Source organism: Bufo bufo, chromosome 6 (genome assembly GCF_905171765.1).
Source record: "Bufo bufo chromosome 6, aBufBuf1.1, whole genome shotgun sequence".
NCBI classification, from domain to species: Eukaryota; Metazoa; Chordata; class Amphibia; order Anura; family Bufonidae; genus Bufo; species Bufo bufo.
This window is the reverse complement of record NC_053394.1, coordinates 165,442,255-165,459,312: the sequence shown is the minus strand read 5'-3', so window position 1 is coordinate 165,459,312 and position 17,058 is coordinate 165,442,255. Positions and strand designations below refer to the sequence as shown.

Here is a 17,058-nt window from a genome sequence, read left to right as displayed (position 1 = left end):
TCTCGGGTCTCACGAGATGACGCCTTTCGGTGTTAGTGTGACCTGAGAGAGCCGCCGCACTCACGCCTTTCGGCGTTAGTGTGACGGCAAGCGGTTAAAGACGGTCCTGAGTACCAGATGTGTGGGGCATTCTGTAATTCCCCCTTGTAGTAACATTAGTATTTACCCCAGCTGAAAGGACCTGTTAATGGAAAGGTCAGAAAAGATACCTGATAAAGATATCTTTGAGGTTCCAGCACAGATGGCTGCCAGTCTTGACTCCAAAGCCAAACAAAATAGTCTAATGTCAGCCATTAATATTATACAATAATAAAGGGAGTAACGACAAATCCATTAGCATGAACATGTATAAAACTTTTATTATAAGCTACATAGCAGAAAAGTAGGTTGTTGGAGCATGGTTATGGAACAATTATGAGAGTCCAGGGACTGTTGTATTCCACGATTTCACTGCTAATCCAACACCAGTGCATGGCAAACCATTTCTTTATACGTCTTCAGAGTTACTATTATTCAAAGCTGGTGTATAAAGGGGCATGAGCTGGGGGGTTCATTCTCAAAAAGTGCAGACAAATGGCAATCGAGTCCTGCACTTCAAAGTGAACCACTGGCCGGCTGCAAGTAGATAAAAGGGTTAGGATTAAGGTTAGAAGACAGTAGACTCATGGTTTGTTTCTAGTCTATAACCATGTTGATACTCAGATCTGCATGGGAGCTGTGTACATGACACTGTAGGAGCAGCATTGTCTAGGCTTGCACTGATGACTAGAACAAATCACGCTACATAACTCATCTAGGATGCTAAATACCACAGTCCCCTTATTTACAGCTTCCTTGCTGTCTTACATTTAGACCATTTTCTATGCCTAAAACAGGCGTAGAAAATGATGAATGAGACGGGCCTGTCGGTCGTTCCCCTCTCGCCCACACCACGCCCCAGTTTTTAGACCTGGCGTCAGCGGGGAAAAGTCGCAAGTTACTTATCCACACATAGTAGAAAATAATTCTGCATGGAAAAATGCGCGTGGTGTGGATTTTCAAACTATCTTATGGAAAAGCAGATTTTCAGAACCGATTTCACCCTCTCACAAGGTAAAGTCCGCTGCACATCCATAGGACAATCCATTACCAGTAACATATGCACAGTTGTTAGCCTGAGGCCTCTTTCCCACGGGCGTGTGCGCCCCGTGGTCGTGCTGCGGCCCGCAAAATGCGGGCCTCAATGCACGAGCACAGTCCTTGGGGCAGCTGCAGCGGATCGCGGACCCATTCACTTGAATGGGTCCGCGATCCGGCCATTCCGCAAAAAGATAGGACATGTTCTATCTTTTTGCGGAACAGAAGAACGGGATGAAACCCCACGGAAGCACTCCGTAGTGCTTCCGTAGGGTTCCGTTCCGTGGTTCCGTTCTGCACCATTCCGCATCTCCGGATTTGCGGACCCATTGAAGTGAATGGGTCCGCATCCATGATGCGGAATGCCCACGAAACAGCGCCTGTGTATTGTGGATCCGCAAATGCGGTCCGCAATACGGCAACGGGGCCTAAACCTGTGATGGCTAACCTCCGGCACTCCAGCTGTGGTAATACTACGACTCCCAAGATGCACACTTGCTTGGCTGTTCTCAGAACTCCATAGAAATGAATGGAGCATGCTGGGAGTCGTAGTTTCACCACAGCTGGAGTGCCAGAGGTTAGCCATCACTGCCCTAAACTAATCTACAGGGAAATTTTACCCTTTGAATGATGCGGTTCTAGTAGCTCCAGATACATTAGCATTGCATGCATTATAACCTTATAAGCATTATAATCAAACCTGATTTTTTTGTTTATTTTGGTCAACTTAAACAAAAATCACAGATAACCAACAATTTTTATGGGCAATTTGGAAAATGCTATGATCATAAAGATAATAAGTAACACATGCCTATAGCTCAATATACTGCTGTGAGCTCATTACACTGTGGTAATAGCAATGTTCATCTATACTTACTTTGTACATTCATAGCGACACACCATTTACCATGTCTTCTATTTTGTCCACAAGCCCAATTGGTATAGTTCAGTCTGCTTCCATCAACATTGCCGTATGGAAAGCACTAAAATAAGTTGTGTTTGGAACTAAATTAGTGAACGGCGTTAAAAATACAGGTAGATAAAATAAGAATTTTATTTTACAGTGCAGTTATATATCTATGAGAGACAGAGGCAGAATAAAAATCGTCTGGGCCATAGGGCTGTAAGGAGCATGTGTAAGGCTACTTTCACACTAGCGTTTTTCTTTTCCAGCACTGAGTTCCGTCACAGGAGCTCAATACTGGAAAAAACGGATCAGTTTTATCCTAATGCATTCTGAATGGAGAACATTCCGTTCAGGATGCATCAGTTTAGTCCCTCTTACGTTTTTTGGCCGGAGAAAATACCGCAGCATGCTGCAGTTCTCTCTCCGGCCAAAAATCCTGAACACTTGCCAGAATACCGGATCCGGCATTAATTTCCATTGAAATGTATTAGTGCCGATTATGTTTTCCGGCAAAACAGATCTGGTTTAAAAATGCAAAAAATAAATAAATACCGGATCCGTTTTTCCGGATGACACCGGAGAGACGGATCCGGTATTTCAATGCATTTGTCAGACAGATCCGCATCCGAATCTGTCTGACAAATGCCATCCATTTGCGTCAGGATTGCCGGCAGGCAGTTCCGTCATCCTCTGCCGCAAGTGTGAAAGTACCCTAACAGCCCAGAGTGGCAATACCACTCCTGCACCCTGCTACTGTCTTTATAGGTCTAACCTCATGTCATCTTGTGCATTTTATTCCAGGTCCTCCACACTGTATATTTCTAATGTTATGTAACTGTTCATGTAATGCGCCTGGTTCACCAGCAGGTGGCAGCAAACATGGCAGAGCTGTACTTAGGTAGAATGGAACTCTCCTTTCCATTCTAACCCCCCTCTGGAGAGAAGTGGGCTAGTACTACTTCCTGTAGGAATGGTGGGGACCAGTTAGCTTCAGTCTAGCTTACCCCCTGCTAAGGGAAGGGTGTGTAGGGGCACATCTCTGCTGGACGTGCCCATGCCAGCCAGAGCACCCTAAGCTCTGCTGGCCATGGAGGCCAAAGCTTGAAGCCTCAGGAGCCAGGAGGAAAGTTCCCTGGTATAACCTACAGTCAGACTGCAAAGTGAAGTGCAGCATACAGAAGAAGCTGAGTTATACAGCTAGCCTGTCAGTACAGCACAGTCAGAGAGAAACAGATATAGCAGAGTGGAGTTTGCATGCCAGTTTCATGCTAAAGCCTGTAAACCGTTTTGGAGAACGTTTATGCAAAGTAAAGCTGCCATTGAACTTCATCTCAAGGTCTGGACTCCAGTTATTCTTTTATCCCTCAATTATTCCCCCTATTTATTGCTTCGGAGACAAAGCCTGGGGTCCAGCGGTATCCAGGTAGGAGCACCGTGACGCACAATAAGACATTTTAGGCCGCAACATACCACTCAGCATTCCTATACATGGGTCGCGTTATAGAGGGCCCTAGGGGGAGGTGCCTGTTGCACATGGGCTTCTTCCCACCCAGGATACAGGTAGATATTGATCTGTTTACAAAAACGCTACCAACCTGCATAATATAGGGCAAATAGGTTTTTAATATACTTTCTGTAAAAATTCTGCCTGTCACTGGTACACCAGTCACTGCTGTGCTGACTAGGCCAAAGGGATGATACCTCCATAAAGAGGCATGGACTTGTTCAGTGGTTGCTGCAGGGCTTCCATTCCCCATGGCTGAAATGTCACTGTGGCCTCAAACTATTTAAAGGTGCAGCCAGGGCTGGGATGACAGGTAGGTGAGGGTAGGCACCTGCCTAGGACACCACCTTGCTACCCATTAAGCGTGGCACAATGAGGGCTGCATCTGCGGCAGTTCAGCATCATAGACTTCAGATTGCTAGGTCTGAAGCTTTTGAGTCAGTAGAGTGGCTCAACAAGTTGTTATGACGTCACTGTGACCTCCTGCGGCAAAAGTCGTGCCAAAAGTCCCAAATTTTTTCTTTCATAGCCATGCACCTTTTTCAGGCCCCTGTCCCCTTTTAAACGTCACTCTGTCCCTTTACGAGACACTCCACCCTCTCAAGGTACTTTGGATGAATCTAATGGAACTGAATCTCAGTGCCATATCCAGTTACAGTATATGGAGGTTTGCTTTCTGAGAGAAAACAGCCCTCCATGCTGTGCCCAGCAGATTTTGCAAATCTCCTAGGAGCCCGGGAGGTCTCTCCATTTTCCAGGAGAGTTGGCAAGTATTCCAAATATGGGCTTATGTTCTCCAATAATGAAGGGGTGCATAATGAGTTTAGGCTGTGGGTGCCGGATGCAATGAGCGCTTCCATCAATACAGCCAGGTATGTGCCCTGGCCCTTGCCACATATAAAAGAATGCTCTCCCTGACCTGCAGGTTCCGGGCATGAGGGAGGACAGGGTAGCCGGTACTGGGAGAGGAGAGGTGGTGAGGATGGGTAGTTGGGCCAGGTACATGAGGGCACAGTTGTGAGTGTGCAGGGCAGACTGCAGCATTCAGCCGCCTGACAGCCATCCTAGCCTCCTGTACTATAGCATGCATGCTATAGTGCAGAAGGCCGGCAGAGGAAGGAGTGGGCAGAAGCTGGGGTGGCCACCTGGCCGCTGCATGCTGAGGCCATCCCAACCTCTTCCCACTCCTTCCTCTGCCAGCCTCCTGCACTATAGCATGCCTTACATGGCAGCCTCCCCTCTCTGCCACGCTGTGTACTTGTGCTTATTTTGTCACACTTACATGTGCACACATGTGATGCCAGGATGGTCCTGGGCTGGCATCGGGTGCAGGACTGTAAGTGTGCCATAATAACCTCTAGTACCTGGCGGAACAGCGGTGTCTACACTATTAAAATATTAAAATATTTTTCATGCATGGTGTACGTCGTAAGTAAAAAAAATGAAAACACGCAATTCGCCATTTTTTTGTAACCATGTCCTCCCAAAGAATTTAACAAAAGTGATCAAAAAGTGGTCATACCCCGAAAATGGTAGCAATAAAAACTCCAGTTCATCCACCAAAAAAAAGCTTCAGCTCTTTAGGCAGAAAAATAAATAATATATAATTGGCTGTCAGAAAATGGCGATTACAAAGACAAAAAAATTGCTGTTGGGGCCCAGTCAGTTCCAGCTATGCCCCTGAATATAATTATTGTTATGCATATGCATAGAAATCGTTCCTATACTTACTGAATTTCTCTTCTTAACACCAATCCAAACATAGCTGATATTTCTACAAGTTCTCCTCAAGAAACATAGCAGATTGTTATTTGATCCAGCATTGTGAATGGAGCTCAGATTTCCTCTCCTACAACGGCAGATTTTCTATAAATAAATAAAAATCAACAAAAAGAAAAGGAAATGTGAACCTTCTATTACATCAGTGTAGTTATATAATGGTGAATGTATACGGATATCGCAGAGAGAGGTAGTGGAGGAGAGGGCTTGGTTACTAGATGCAATACTACTTTTAACTATTAGGTAGCAAACGCAGACTGTCTAGCTGTCTATGGCCCATATAACATTTATTATTGGGGATACACCTGAATTCTGGCATAGTTTGCACCAAAATGTAACATATTTTTGGCACAATTTGGTATACAATATACCATAAGTGGTATAAAATTAGACAAGTCTCTAGCCATGCACCACATTTATTGTCCAGCATCAGCCACTGTGATAAGTTTGGTAAATGTCTAGCCATGCGGTCTAAAGTCTTCTTTAAACTGCCCAATACTTGGGAAGAGCGTGAGCACAAATGTTCATTAGCGATGATCGGCCTGTTTAAAGGTGCCCCTGATTAAGCTCTTTCATCGGGTAATAAACCGTTGGTGAAATCACCTTAATTATCATTTGTGAGCAGCAGATCATGATTCTGTCTGGGGATGAGAGATGGCATTAGCAATGACTCTTCCTCATACTGTGGAAGAGATGCATTTAAGTGCAACGGTCCACTGACGAGCAGGTGATTGTTGGGAAGAAAACACCTCCTTCTCAACAATCGTCTGCTCCATCGAGCAGTGTAAAGGGGCCTTGAGTTTTTTCCTATCTACATGTTATACAGGATTAGAAAATCTGTCCAGGAGGTACTTGGTATTGGAAAAGTCACATAGTTCCTGACTGTAACCATTTGCTGGACCGAAACCCCAGCTCTACTAATATAACTAGCAAGGCTCAGCCCTGACCATCTTAGAAGACAGTTGTGTTGTTAAGTTGCACCCCTCCCCCCATGTCTGAGATTTAATGGTGGTGCTCTAAGAAGAGTACCTACACCTTGCCACAGCCCTGAGTGAAGAGTAGTATTCTGTGTGGTTCTGAATTTACCTCCACTGGCTGAAATGTGTTTAAAACAATACAATCCCAAAACCTGCTATGTTGTTGATATCACAAATCCAAGGGCCATGTATGCAACATCAAAAAATGATAGTGACAATAAAAAAGATTTGTTGAAAGTTCGATATCATATTCTGTTATGGTCCCACATGCTAATGTCTTCTAGGTATACTTCATTTAAAGAGGCCCTTTCACCACTCCTGACATGTCTGTTTTATCAGCTACATGCATTCCCCATGTAATAACAATTCTGGAGCATCTATTCTTATGTCTATGTTGTGCCATTTGTTTATTATTTGCACTATAAGTTATGAATGAATTGCTATTAGCCTTCAGTAAGGGTACAGAGGGGAGGTAACCAGTAGGGGACAGATTCACTCTATCCAATTAGTGCTGCCATTTTCAGACTGTGCAGGTACACCCCCCAACTGGTTACCACCCCTCTGTACCCTTACTGCAGACTGCTAGCAGTTATTCATAACTTCTATTATAAATAATAGATGAATGGGGCAACATACAGACATAAGAATAGATGCTCCAGAATTGTTATCACATGGGGAATGAATGAAGCTATTAAAACAGACATGCCAGGAGCGGTGAAAGGTCCTCTTTAAGTGTTAGAGAATGTTGTTGACCAATTGACGAATTGCCAGTCTAATCGCTACAGATTAGACTATATGAACACATGTGTAGTAGGTGGATGTACTATACACTTTCTGGTCAACTTAAAATATAACGTTTATTTATTTCCTATTAAAAGTAATATAACATAAAGCGGGAGAACAAGGAAAACTTTAAAAACCTAGGTATGGTAGAAAGCCTCAATACCTCAATACCCAAATATAGGCGTTTGCCCGGTGATGACATCTCATTATTCCGAGCATCTGAGTCTCTGAGGATGCTCGGTACATTTCTTTTCTAACGTAGGATGTGACTAAGTATGGGCGCGTGCGCAATAATGTCCTTTTTTGGACTTCAAACTATAAGTATCTGCGCAAGCGCAGTATATAGCCCCTTAAAAATAAATATTAAAAAATCAAGATGCGACTAATAACGCATGCTCTGTTATGCCACATCAGCGATCATGGAATAAATTTAAAACTATAGATTCCAATCTATATATGTTTTTTTGAACCCTTAAACATAAAAGTCTGGGCATATGCATAAATGTAATCTCGGAAATAGAGAGATACACATGTGATAACAGCTTTGATGCATCTAAGTATGGGCGCATGCGCCTTAACGATACCTTCCTAACCACCGAACTATAAGTTCATGCGCAATACCCTGCTATCGACGAAAGACGCGATCGCATGAAGAAAACGAAACTAATTTCTAAGTGTATGCGCATGCTCAGTAACACTATCCTCTCAGCTATCATCTTAAAAGTTCTGGCGCATGCGCGGTCCCTAGTGCCGCGCTTTGGACGCAATGTTATGACGCAAATACAGCAACGAAGGATCAGATCGGACCACTAAACCATCAATCAAGACGCCTGAACAGCAATTGGCTGTAATACACGCAATGACCCACCCTTAGAAGGTAAAAGAACACAGTTGCAAGGCAGTCTTGTTGACAGTAGCTCCTTTCCCCTGATGAAGCCACGTTCAGTGGTGAAACATGTTGGGGGAGCTCATGATCTTTAAATTTTAGATTAGGTTAGGCAGTAATCTTGTCGCGGAGAGGAGTATCTGCAGACTCCTCTGAACCGTGACCACAAATGGTGGAGAGTCGTGCATAAGATACTTAAAGATGAAAACAATGACTGAAAACGACTGACTAAGCGAACCCTAAATATAAAACTCTATATAGGCAAAATATATTGCTAGAACATTAGACAAAAAGCTGATGGTTATATGTTAGGGTACGCTGACTATATATGGGTGAAATTATCCCTTTGCTCTGCCTAGGGATCCTACCATACCTAGGTTTTTAAAGTTTTCCTTGTTCTCCCGCTTTATGTTATATTACTTTTAATAGGAAATAAATAAACGTTATATTTTAAGTTGACCAGAAACGGGAGTCTATTAGTCTAGGTAACTAGACTATTTGAACTATATAACTATTTGTCCTGGGTCTAAAGGGTCTTTGAAATTTTGTACTATACACTTACACATGACACAGAATTTTTTATTAGACATATGAACATACCTGAGCTTTTCCAAAGCGCCTAGGGGAAAAGAAAATATGGTAGCCGCATGTTCCTTTATCAGGGCACATAACACCTTCTGCTTTTTCAGTAAAATTTGGCTTAATACAGACACTTTCTTGACCCAGAGACAAGTCTTTATCATTAAACTCATCCTCATAATCGTCTGTATCAAATGACTCAAAGTTATCATCATCCTCATTGGCAGCTTTAATTAACTGATCGGAGTTATCCTGAACATAGTCTCCTGGGAACAAAAAAAAAAATCTTATTTTAAAGAACACAACTTCTGCTTAATTAAATGGGTTGTCCATTCTTGGATCATAGGCTAAGACTCCATTCACATTTTTGCTGGATCAGATTTATTTTTGCCTTTAAAACCAGAATAGCATAAAAGAAAGGAAATCTGAAAGACCTGCAGTATTGTCAGAACAATACACATTAGATAACTGTGATCTTGTTCGGCTAACAGCTACTGCTGCAGATGAGAATGCATGTGTTCTCCATAGATTCCAGGGAGTAGGTCGCCATAAACCATATTTAGCAGTGGCTTATCTACAAAAGGATTGGGCATGTTTTAGTCCAACATGACCAACCCCTCATGTCCAACAACTATCATCAGGGAAGAGTCGGAAGGCTACTAAAGACCAGTCCTACCAAAATGGGTGGGTTTGGCCGACATACATACAATGGGACTTTTATCAAGGCCTATAAGAGTCGCACGTTATGGCGCATGGCATTTGTGTACCATAACTTTTATTTTTCAAGCTTCTTGCCACTGGGAAAAGGGATGTGGCTTAGTGACAGGGGGCGTGACTTTGCACCGCTGCCACATTTACTATAACTTTCAACAGAAAACAGTGGAAGTTATAGATGAAGTCTACGATAGCCTGTAGCTGGAGTAGACTTCAGTTTCTGGCACACCGCAGGGCAGAGATGCACCTGATTTTCTAAGAGACTTCTTCCTCTTAACAAATCAGACGCATCTTACTCTATCGCAGGGAGATCAAGACTGGCGGATAGGTCCACCAGTCTTGATATATCTCCTCTCATGTGTATAACCAGCTTTAGATGGTGGCAGACACAGCTGCTATGGTCAAATAGCATTTCTAAACATTAGAGATGAAAGAATCTTACCATAAAAATAATCAGTTTATTCTGGCTGGACAAAACGTTGTAGGTTACTCAGCTTTATAGTAAAATATTACTGAAATACCTTGGTTAGATAGCAGTATTATGGAGGACTTGTCACCTCTCTTGACATGTCTGTCTTAGTAATGAATTGTATTCCACATAAAACTTCTGGAGTGTCTTTTCTTATTAGTTACATAGGGTGAAAAAATACATGTCTATCAAGTTTAACCTTCTTTTATGTGTTGTTCCGTTCCTCTATTAATTCTACTAGAAGTTTATGAATGAATTGCTAACTGGGTGATAACAGTTAGGGGTGTGCCCCTGCACAGTCTGCTATTGTCCAATCACTGCTGCTAGTGACAGACTGTATAGACTATTACCCAGCTGTCAATTTATACATACATCTATAAAAGAAATAGCAGAAGAAGGGAGCACTTGTGAAAAGATGATCCAGAATTTCATTGGGAATGCAAGTAGTCACTAAAACATTCATTAGATGTGCCAGGTCCTCCTTAACCACTTAAGGACCACAGGTTTATACCCCCCTAGTGACCAGGCCCTTTTTTACAAATCGGCACTTCACAACTTTAGCGGTTTATTGCTCGGTCATGCAACTTACCACCCAAATGAATTTTGCCTCCTTTTCTTCTCACTAATAGAGCTTTCATTTGGTGGTATTTCATTGCTGCTGACACTTTTACTTTTTTTGTTATTAATCGAAATTTAACGATTTTTTTGCAAAAAAATGACATTTTTCACTTTCAGTTGCAAAATTTTGCAAAAAAAATGACATCCATATATAAATTTTTCTCTAAATTTATTGTTCTACATGTATTTGATAAAAAAAAAATGTTTGGGTAAAAAAAAAATGGTTTGGGTAAAAGTTATAGCGTTTACAAACTATGGTACAAAAATGTGAATTTCCGCTTTTTGAAGCAGCTCTGACTTTCTGAGCACCTGTCATGTTTCCTGAGGTTCTACAATGGCCAGACAGTACAAACACCCCACAAATGACCCCATTTCGGAAAGTAGACACCCTAAGGTATTCGCTGATGGGCATAGTGAGTTCATAGAACTTTTTATTTTTTGTCACAAGTTAGTGGAAAATGATGATTTATTTTTTTTTCTTACAAAGTCTCATATTCCACTAACTTGTGACAAAAAATAAAAACTTCTATGAACTCACTATGCCCATCAGCGAATACCTTGGGGTGTCTTCTTTCCAAAATGGGGTCACTTGTGGGGTAGTTATACTGCCCTGGCATTCTAGGGGCCCAAATGTGTGGTAAGTAGTTTGAAATCAAAATGTGTAAAAAATGACCGGTGAAATCCGAAAGGTGCTCTTTGGAATGTGGGCCCCTTTGCCCACCTAGGCTGAAAAAAAGTGCCACACATGTGGTATCGCCGTACTCAGGAGAAGTTGGGCAATGTGTTTTGGGGTGTCATTTTACATATACCCATGCTGGGTGAGATAAATATCTTGGTCAAATGCCAACTTTGTATAAAAAAATGGGAAAAGTTGTCTTTTGCCAAGATATTTCTCTCACCTAGCATGGGTATATGTAAAATGACACCCCAAAACACATTCCCCAACTTCTCCTGAGTACGGAGATACCACATGTGTGACACTTTTTTGCAGCCTAGGTGGGCAAAGGGGCCCATATTCCAAAGAGCACCTTTTCGGATTTCACCGGTCATTTTTTACACATTTTGATTTCAAACTTCTTACCACACATTTGGGCCCCTAGAATGCCAGGCAGTATAACTACCCCACAAGTGACCCCATTTTGGAAAGAAGACACCCCCAGGTATTTCGTGATGGGCATAGTGAGTTCATGGAAGTTTTTATTTTTTGTCACAAGTTAGTGGAATATGAGACTTTGTAAGTGGAAAAAAAATAAAAAAATAAATCATCATTTTCCGCTAACTTGTGACAAAAAATATAAAATTCTAGGAACTCGCCATGCCCCTCACGGAATACCTTGGGGTGTCTTCTTTCCAAAATGGGGTCACTTGTGGGGTAGTTATACTGCCCTGGCATTTTCCAGGGGCCCTAATGTGTGGTAAGTAGGTAAATGACCTGTGAAATCTGAAAGGTGCTCTTTGGAATGTGGGCCCCTTTGCCCACCTAGGCTGCAAAAAAGTGTCATACATGTGGTATCGCTGTACTCAAGAGAAGTTGGGCAATGTGTTTTGGGGTGTCATTTTACATATACCCATGCTGGGTGAGATAAATATCTTGGTCAAATGCCAACTTTGTATAAAAAAATGGGAAAAGTTGTCTTTTGCCAAGATATTTCTCTCACCCAGCATGGGTATATGTAAAATGACACCCCAAAACACATTTCCCAACTTCTCCTGAGTACAGCGATACCACATGTGTGACACTTTTTTGCAGCCTAGGTGCGCAAAGGGGCCCACATTCCAAAGAGCACCTTTCGGATTTCACCGGCCATTTTTTACAGATTTTGATTTCAAACCACTTCTCACGCATTCGGCCCCTAAAATGCCAGGGCAGTATAACTACCCCACAAGTGACCCCATTTTGGAAAGAAGACACCCCAAGGTATTTCGTGATGGGCATAGTGAGTTCATGGAAGTTTTTATTTTTTGTCACAAGTTAGTGGAATATGAGACTTTGTAAGGAAAAAAAAATAAATCATTTTCCGCTAACTTGTGACAAAAAATATAAAATTCTAGGAACTCGCCATGCCCCTCATGGAATACCTTGGGGTGTCTTCTTTCCAAAATGGGGTCACTTTTTGGGTAGTTATACTGCCCTGGCATTTTCCAGGGGCCCTAATGTGTGGTAAGTAGGTAAATGACCTGTGAAATCCTAAGTGTGCTCTTTGGAATGTGGGCCCCTTTGCCCACCTAGGCTGCAAAAAAGTGTCACACATGTGGTATCGCCGTATTCAGGAGAAGTTGGGCAATGTGTTTTGGGGTGTCTTTTTACATATACTCATGCTGGGTGAGAGAAATATCTCGTCAAAAGACAACTTTTCCCATTTTTTTATACAAAGTTGGCATTTGACCAAGATATTTATCTCACCCAGCATGGGTATATGTAAAATGACACCCCAAAACACATTGCCCAACTTCTCCTGAGTACGGCGATACCAGATGTGTGACACTTTTTTGCAGCCTAGATGCGCAAAGGGGCCCACATTCCTTTTATGAGGGCATTTTTAGACATTTGGACCCCAGACTTCTTCTCACGCTTTAGGGCCCCTAAAATGCCAGGGCAGTATAAATACCCCACATGTGACCCCATTTTGGAAAGAAGACACCCCAAGGTGTTCAATGTGGGGCATGGCGAGTTCATAGAATTTTTATTTTTTTTTGGCACAAGTTAGCGGAAATTGATTTTATTTATTTTTTTCTCACAAAGTCTCCCTTTCCGCTAACTTGGGACAAAAATTTCAATCTTTCATGGACTCAATATGCCCCTCACGGAATACCTGGGGGTGTCTTCTTTCCGAAATGGGGTCACATGTGGGGTATTTATACTGCCCTGGCATTCTAGGGGCCCTAAAGCGTGAGAAGAAGTCTGGAATATAAATGTCTAAAAATTTTTACGCATTTGGATTCCGTGAGGGGTATGGTGAGTTCATGTGAGATTTAATTTTTTGACACAAGTTAGTGGAATATGAGACTTTGTAAGAAAAAAATAATAATTTCCGCTAACTTGGGCCAAAAAAATGTCTGAATGGAGCCTTACAGAGGGGTGATCAATGACAGGGGGGTGATCAATGACAGGGGGGTGATCAGGGAGTCTATATGGGGTGATCACCCCCCTGTCATTGATCACCCCCCTGTAAGGCTCCATTCAGATGTCCGTATGTGTTTTGCGGATCCGATCCATGTATCCGTGGATCCGTAAAAATCATACGGACATCTGAATGCAGCCTGACAGGGGGGGTGATCAATGACAGGGGGGGTGATCAATGACAGGGGGGTGATCAGGGAGTCTATATGGGGTGATCACCCCCCCTGGAAGGCTCCAGGGAGACGCCTGTATGTGTTTTGCGGATCCGATCCATCTATTAGTGGATCCGTAAAAATCATGCGGACGTCTGAATGGAGCTTTACAGGGGGGTGATCAATGACAGGGGGGTAATCAATGACAGGGGGGTGATCAGGGAGTCTATATGGGGTGATCAACACAGTCATTGATCACGCCCCTGTAAGGCTCCATTCAGACGTCCGTATGTGTTTTGCGGATCCGATTCATCTATCAGTGGATCCGTAAAAATCATGCGGACGTCTGAATGGAGCTTTACAGGGGGGTGATCAATGACAGGGGGGTAATCAATGACAGGGGGGTGATCAGGGAGTCTATATGGGGTGATCACCACAGTCATTGATCACGCCCCTGTAAGGCTCCATTCAGACGTCCGTATGCGTTTTGCGGATCCGATCCATCTATCAGTGGATCCGTAAAAATCATGCGGACATCTGAATGGAGCTTTACAGGGGGGTGATCAATGACAGGGGGGTAATCAATGACAGGGGGTGATCAGGGAGTCTATATGGGGTGATCAGGGGCTAATAAGGGGTTAATAAGTGACGGGGGTGTGTAGTGTAGTGTAGTGGTGTTTGGTGCTACTTTACTGAGCTACCTGTGTCCTCTGGTGGTCGATCCAAACAAAGGGGACCACCAGAGGACCAGGTAGCTGGTATATTAGACGCTGTTATCAAAACAGCCTCTAATATACCTGTTAGGGGTTAAAAAAATCACATCTCTAGCCTGCCAGCGAACGATCGCCGCTGGCAGGCTGGAGATCCACTCGCTTACCTTCCGATCCTGTGAGCGCGCGCGCCTGTGTGCGCGCGTTCACAGGAAGTCTCGGCTCACGCGAGATGACGCCAATCGGCGTTAGCGTAGCCTGGGGGAGCCGCCGCGATGACGCCTTTCGGCGTTACAGTTGCGGCAAGTGGTTAAAGCAATATAATTGGTGATAAAAGCAGAGAAGGACTTGGATATTTTAGCAACAAGTACGCTAAGCAGTATTACTCAATGTCAATTAGCAGCTGCAAAAGCAAATACAATCTTATAATGTATAACAAGGGATAAAAGCAATGATTCACATATAAAATTACCCCTCAAAAATATTGCTAAACCCTCATCTTCAATATGAGGCACATTTTTTGGGCCTCCACACTAAAAAAGTATATAGAGCTGGAGAAATTTCAGGTGAGGGAATAGCTAAATACATAGTGTGGAATGTCATTTATCCTTCACAGCTTGGAGATGATCTTAATATTATTTTCTAATATATCAGTCTAAGACATTTAATACATTATCTATACCAGTAGTAACTACCATAGCACTTGACAACTGATCTGAATGTGTATCAGCATCAGTGATAATCTATGTATGATTAACTCACCAGATCCTTGAGCAAAGGTGGTCCCCACCAAAAGCAGCAGTAGAAGGCCCCACATGTCTTCTAAGTGTCTTCTTACACTTCAGATAGTCTTCTTCAGTTGTGTTCTGCTGCTGTGTTCTTCAGTTCTGTTCTTTTATAACTGTATTTTAGGAACTTGAAAGCCCAGGTGCATTAGTCCATGAAGCTGATAAGAAATGGTGCAAAATCAGATAAAATCTGCGGATATGATTACCTAAGTTTAACGGTTCAGTCTTGCTTTGACTCAAATGTTTCTTAGTATTAGGTAAGTTATTTTAAAGGGGTTGTCTCACTTCAGCAAATGGCATCTATCATGTAGATTTATCATGTATTGTGACTTTCCATATTGCCTCCTTTGCTGGCTTCGTTCATTTTTCCATCACATTATATATTGCTTGTTTCCATTGTTGCGACCATTCTGCAATCCACAGCAGCAGTGGCTGTGCTTGCACAATATTGGAAAAAGTGCCGGCCTCTCTAGTGGCAAGGGGTCGTGGAAGTGGGCATAGGCATAGGCCAGTGATCTTATCTATAGTGTGCAAGCTGTTGAATTGTAGGGTGGTTGTAACAATGGAAACAAGCAGTGTATAATGCAATGGGAAAATGAATCCAGCCAGTAAAGGAAGCAATATGGACAATCACAATACATGCTAAGTGCCTTGTATTAACTTTCTCTACATGATAAATGCCATTTTCTATAATCGCTATAATCAATCAACTAAAATAGTATTTAAAAAGTTAACCCCCTGAGACATCTGAGACATTCACGGCAATGACAAATCTGCAGGTCCTCCATGAATCAGAGCAATTAATCCAGGTGAAGAAGCTGCAGACTGAATAAAGAGGTGACTGCACTTTCAAATTTATTGGAGTTATAGAAAGAGCAGTTCTAATGGAAAAGGAGTAAGAGGACTCGTTCTCCAGATAATGGGGGGTCTCAGAAGTGAACATTTTAAAGGGGTTATCCAGCCCATGATATTCATGACCTATCCTCGTGACCCCCCCGATCAGCTGTTTGAAGCGGATGCTATGCTTCATGCAAGCACCGCTTCCTCTTCATTACACCGCACTTTGTCTCGGAAGTGCTGCATAATACAAGCCTTCAAGTGAATAGAGCAGGTGCCTATAAGGGTACTTTCACACTTGCGTTTTTAGTTTCCGGCATAGAGTTCTATCCTAGGGGCTCTATACCGGAAAAGAACTGATTAGTTTTATCCCCATGCATTCTGAATGGAGAGTATTCCGTTCAGGATGCATCAGGATGTCTTCAGTTCAGTCTTTTTGACTGATCAGGCAAAAGATAATACTGCAGCATGCTACGGTTTTATCTCCAGCCCAAAAAACTGAAGACTTGCCTGAATGCCGGATCTAGCATTTTTTTTCCATAGGAATGTATTAGTGCCGGATCCGGCATTCAAAATACCGGAATGCCGGATCAGTCCTTCCGGCCTGCGCAGACCGGTAAAAATGTGAAAAAAGATACAAGACGGATCCGTCTGTCCGCATAACAAGCGGAGAGACGGATCCGTCCTTGCAATGCATTTGTGAGACGGATCCGCATCCGGATCCGTCTCACAAATGCTTTCAGTCAGCGGCAGATCGGCGGATCCGGCGGGCAGTTCCGACGACGGAACTGCCTGCCGGATCACACTGCCGCAAGTGTGAAAGTAGCCTTATTTTTATATGTAAAGCTGAGAAAGGTGGGTGATTTGTTTTATATTTCAAAAAGTTTGCATTTTTCTTACTGTAATTTTTGGTCCCCTTAGGAGACTTGAGCGTGCCATCTTCTGATGCTTGTATCTAGGGATGAGCGAATCGACTTCGGATGGAACATCCGAAGTCTATTCGCATACAGTATAGAATGTATTGGCTCCGATGAGCTGAAGTTATTGCTTCGCAAAGTCTCTCGAGACTTCGCGCAATAACTTCATAAATTAATTTTGGAACCAAACCCGAGTTCTGG

The 17,058-nt window shown here is 42.9% G+C and overlaps 1 protein-coding gene across 1 annotated transcript; it reads right to left on the bottom strand.

The window, feature by feature from the left end:
• Window positions 1-333: 333 nt before the first annotated feature.
• Window positions 334-15,226, bottom strand: LOC121004137 (bone marrow proteoglycan-like). The gene is made up of 5 exons (XM_040436281.1): window positions 15,078-15,226; window positions 8,553-8,797; window positions 5,259-5,393; window positions 1,994-2,099; window positions 334-615 (listed from the first exon to the last, which is right to left on the bottom strand). Exons 1-5 carry the CDS (start codon window positions 15,130-15,132, stop codon window positions 557-559), a joined length of 600 nt encoding a protein of 199 aa, XP_040292215.1. The 5' UTR covers window positions 15,133-15,226; the 3' UTR covers window positions 334-556.
• Window positions 15,227-17,058: the final 1,832 nt, after the last annotated feature.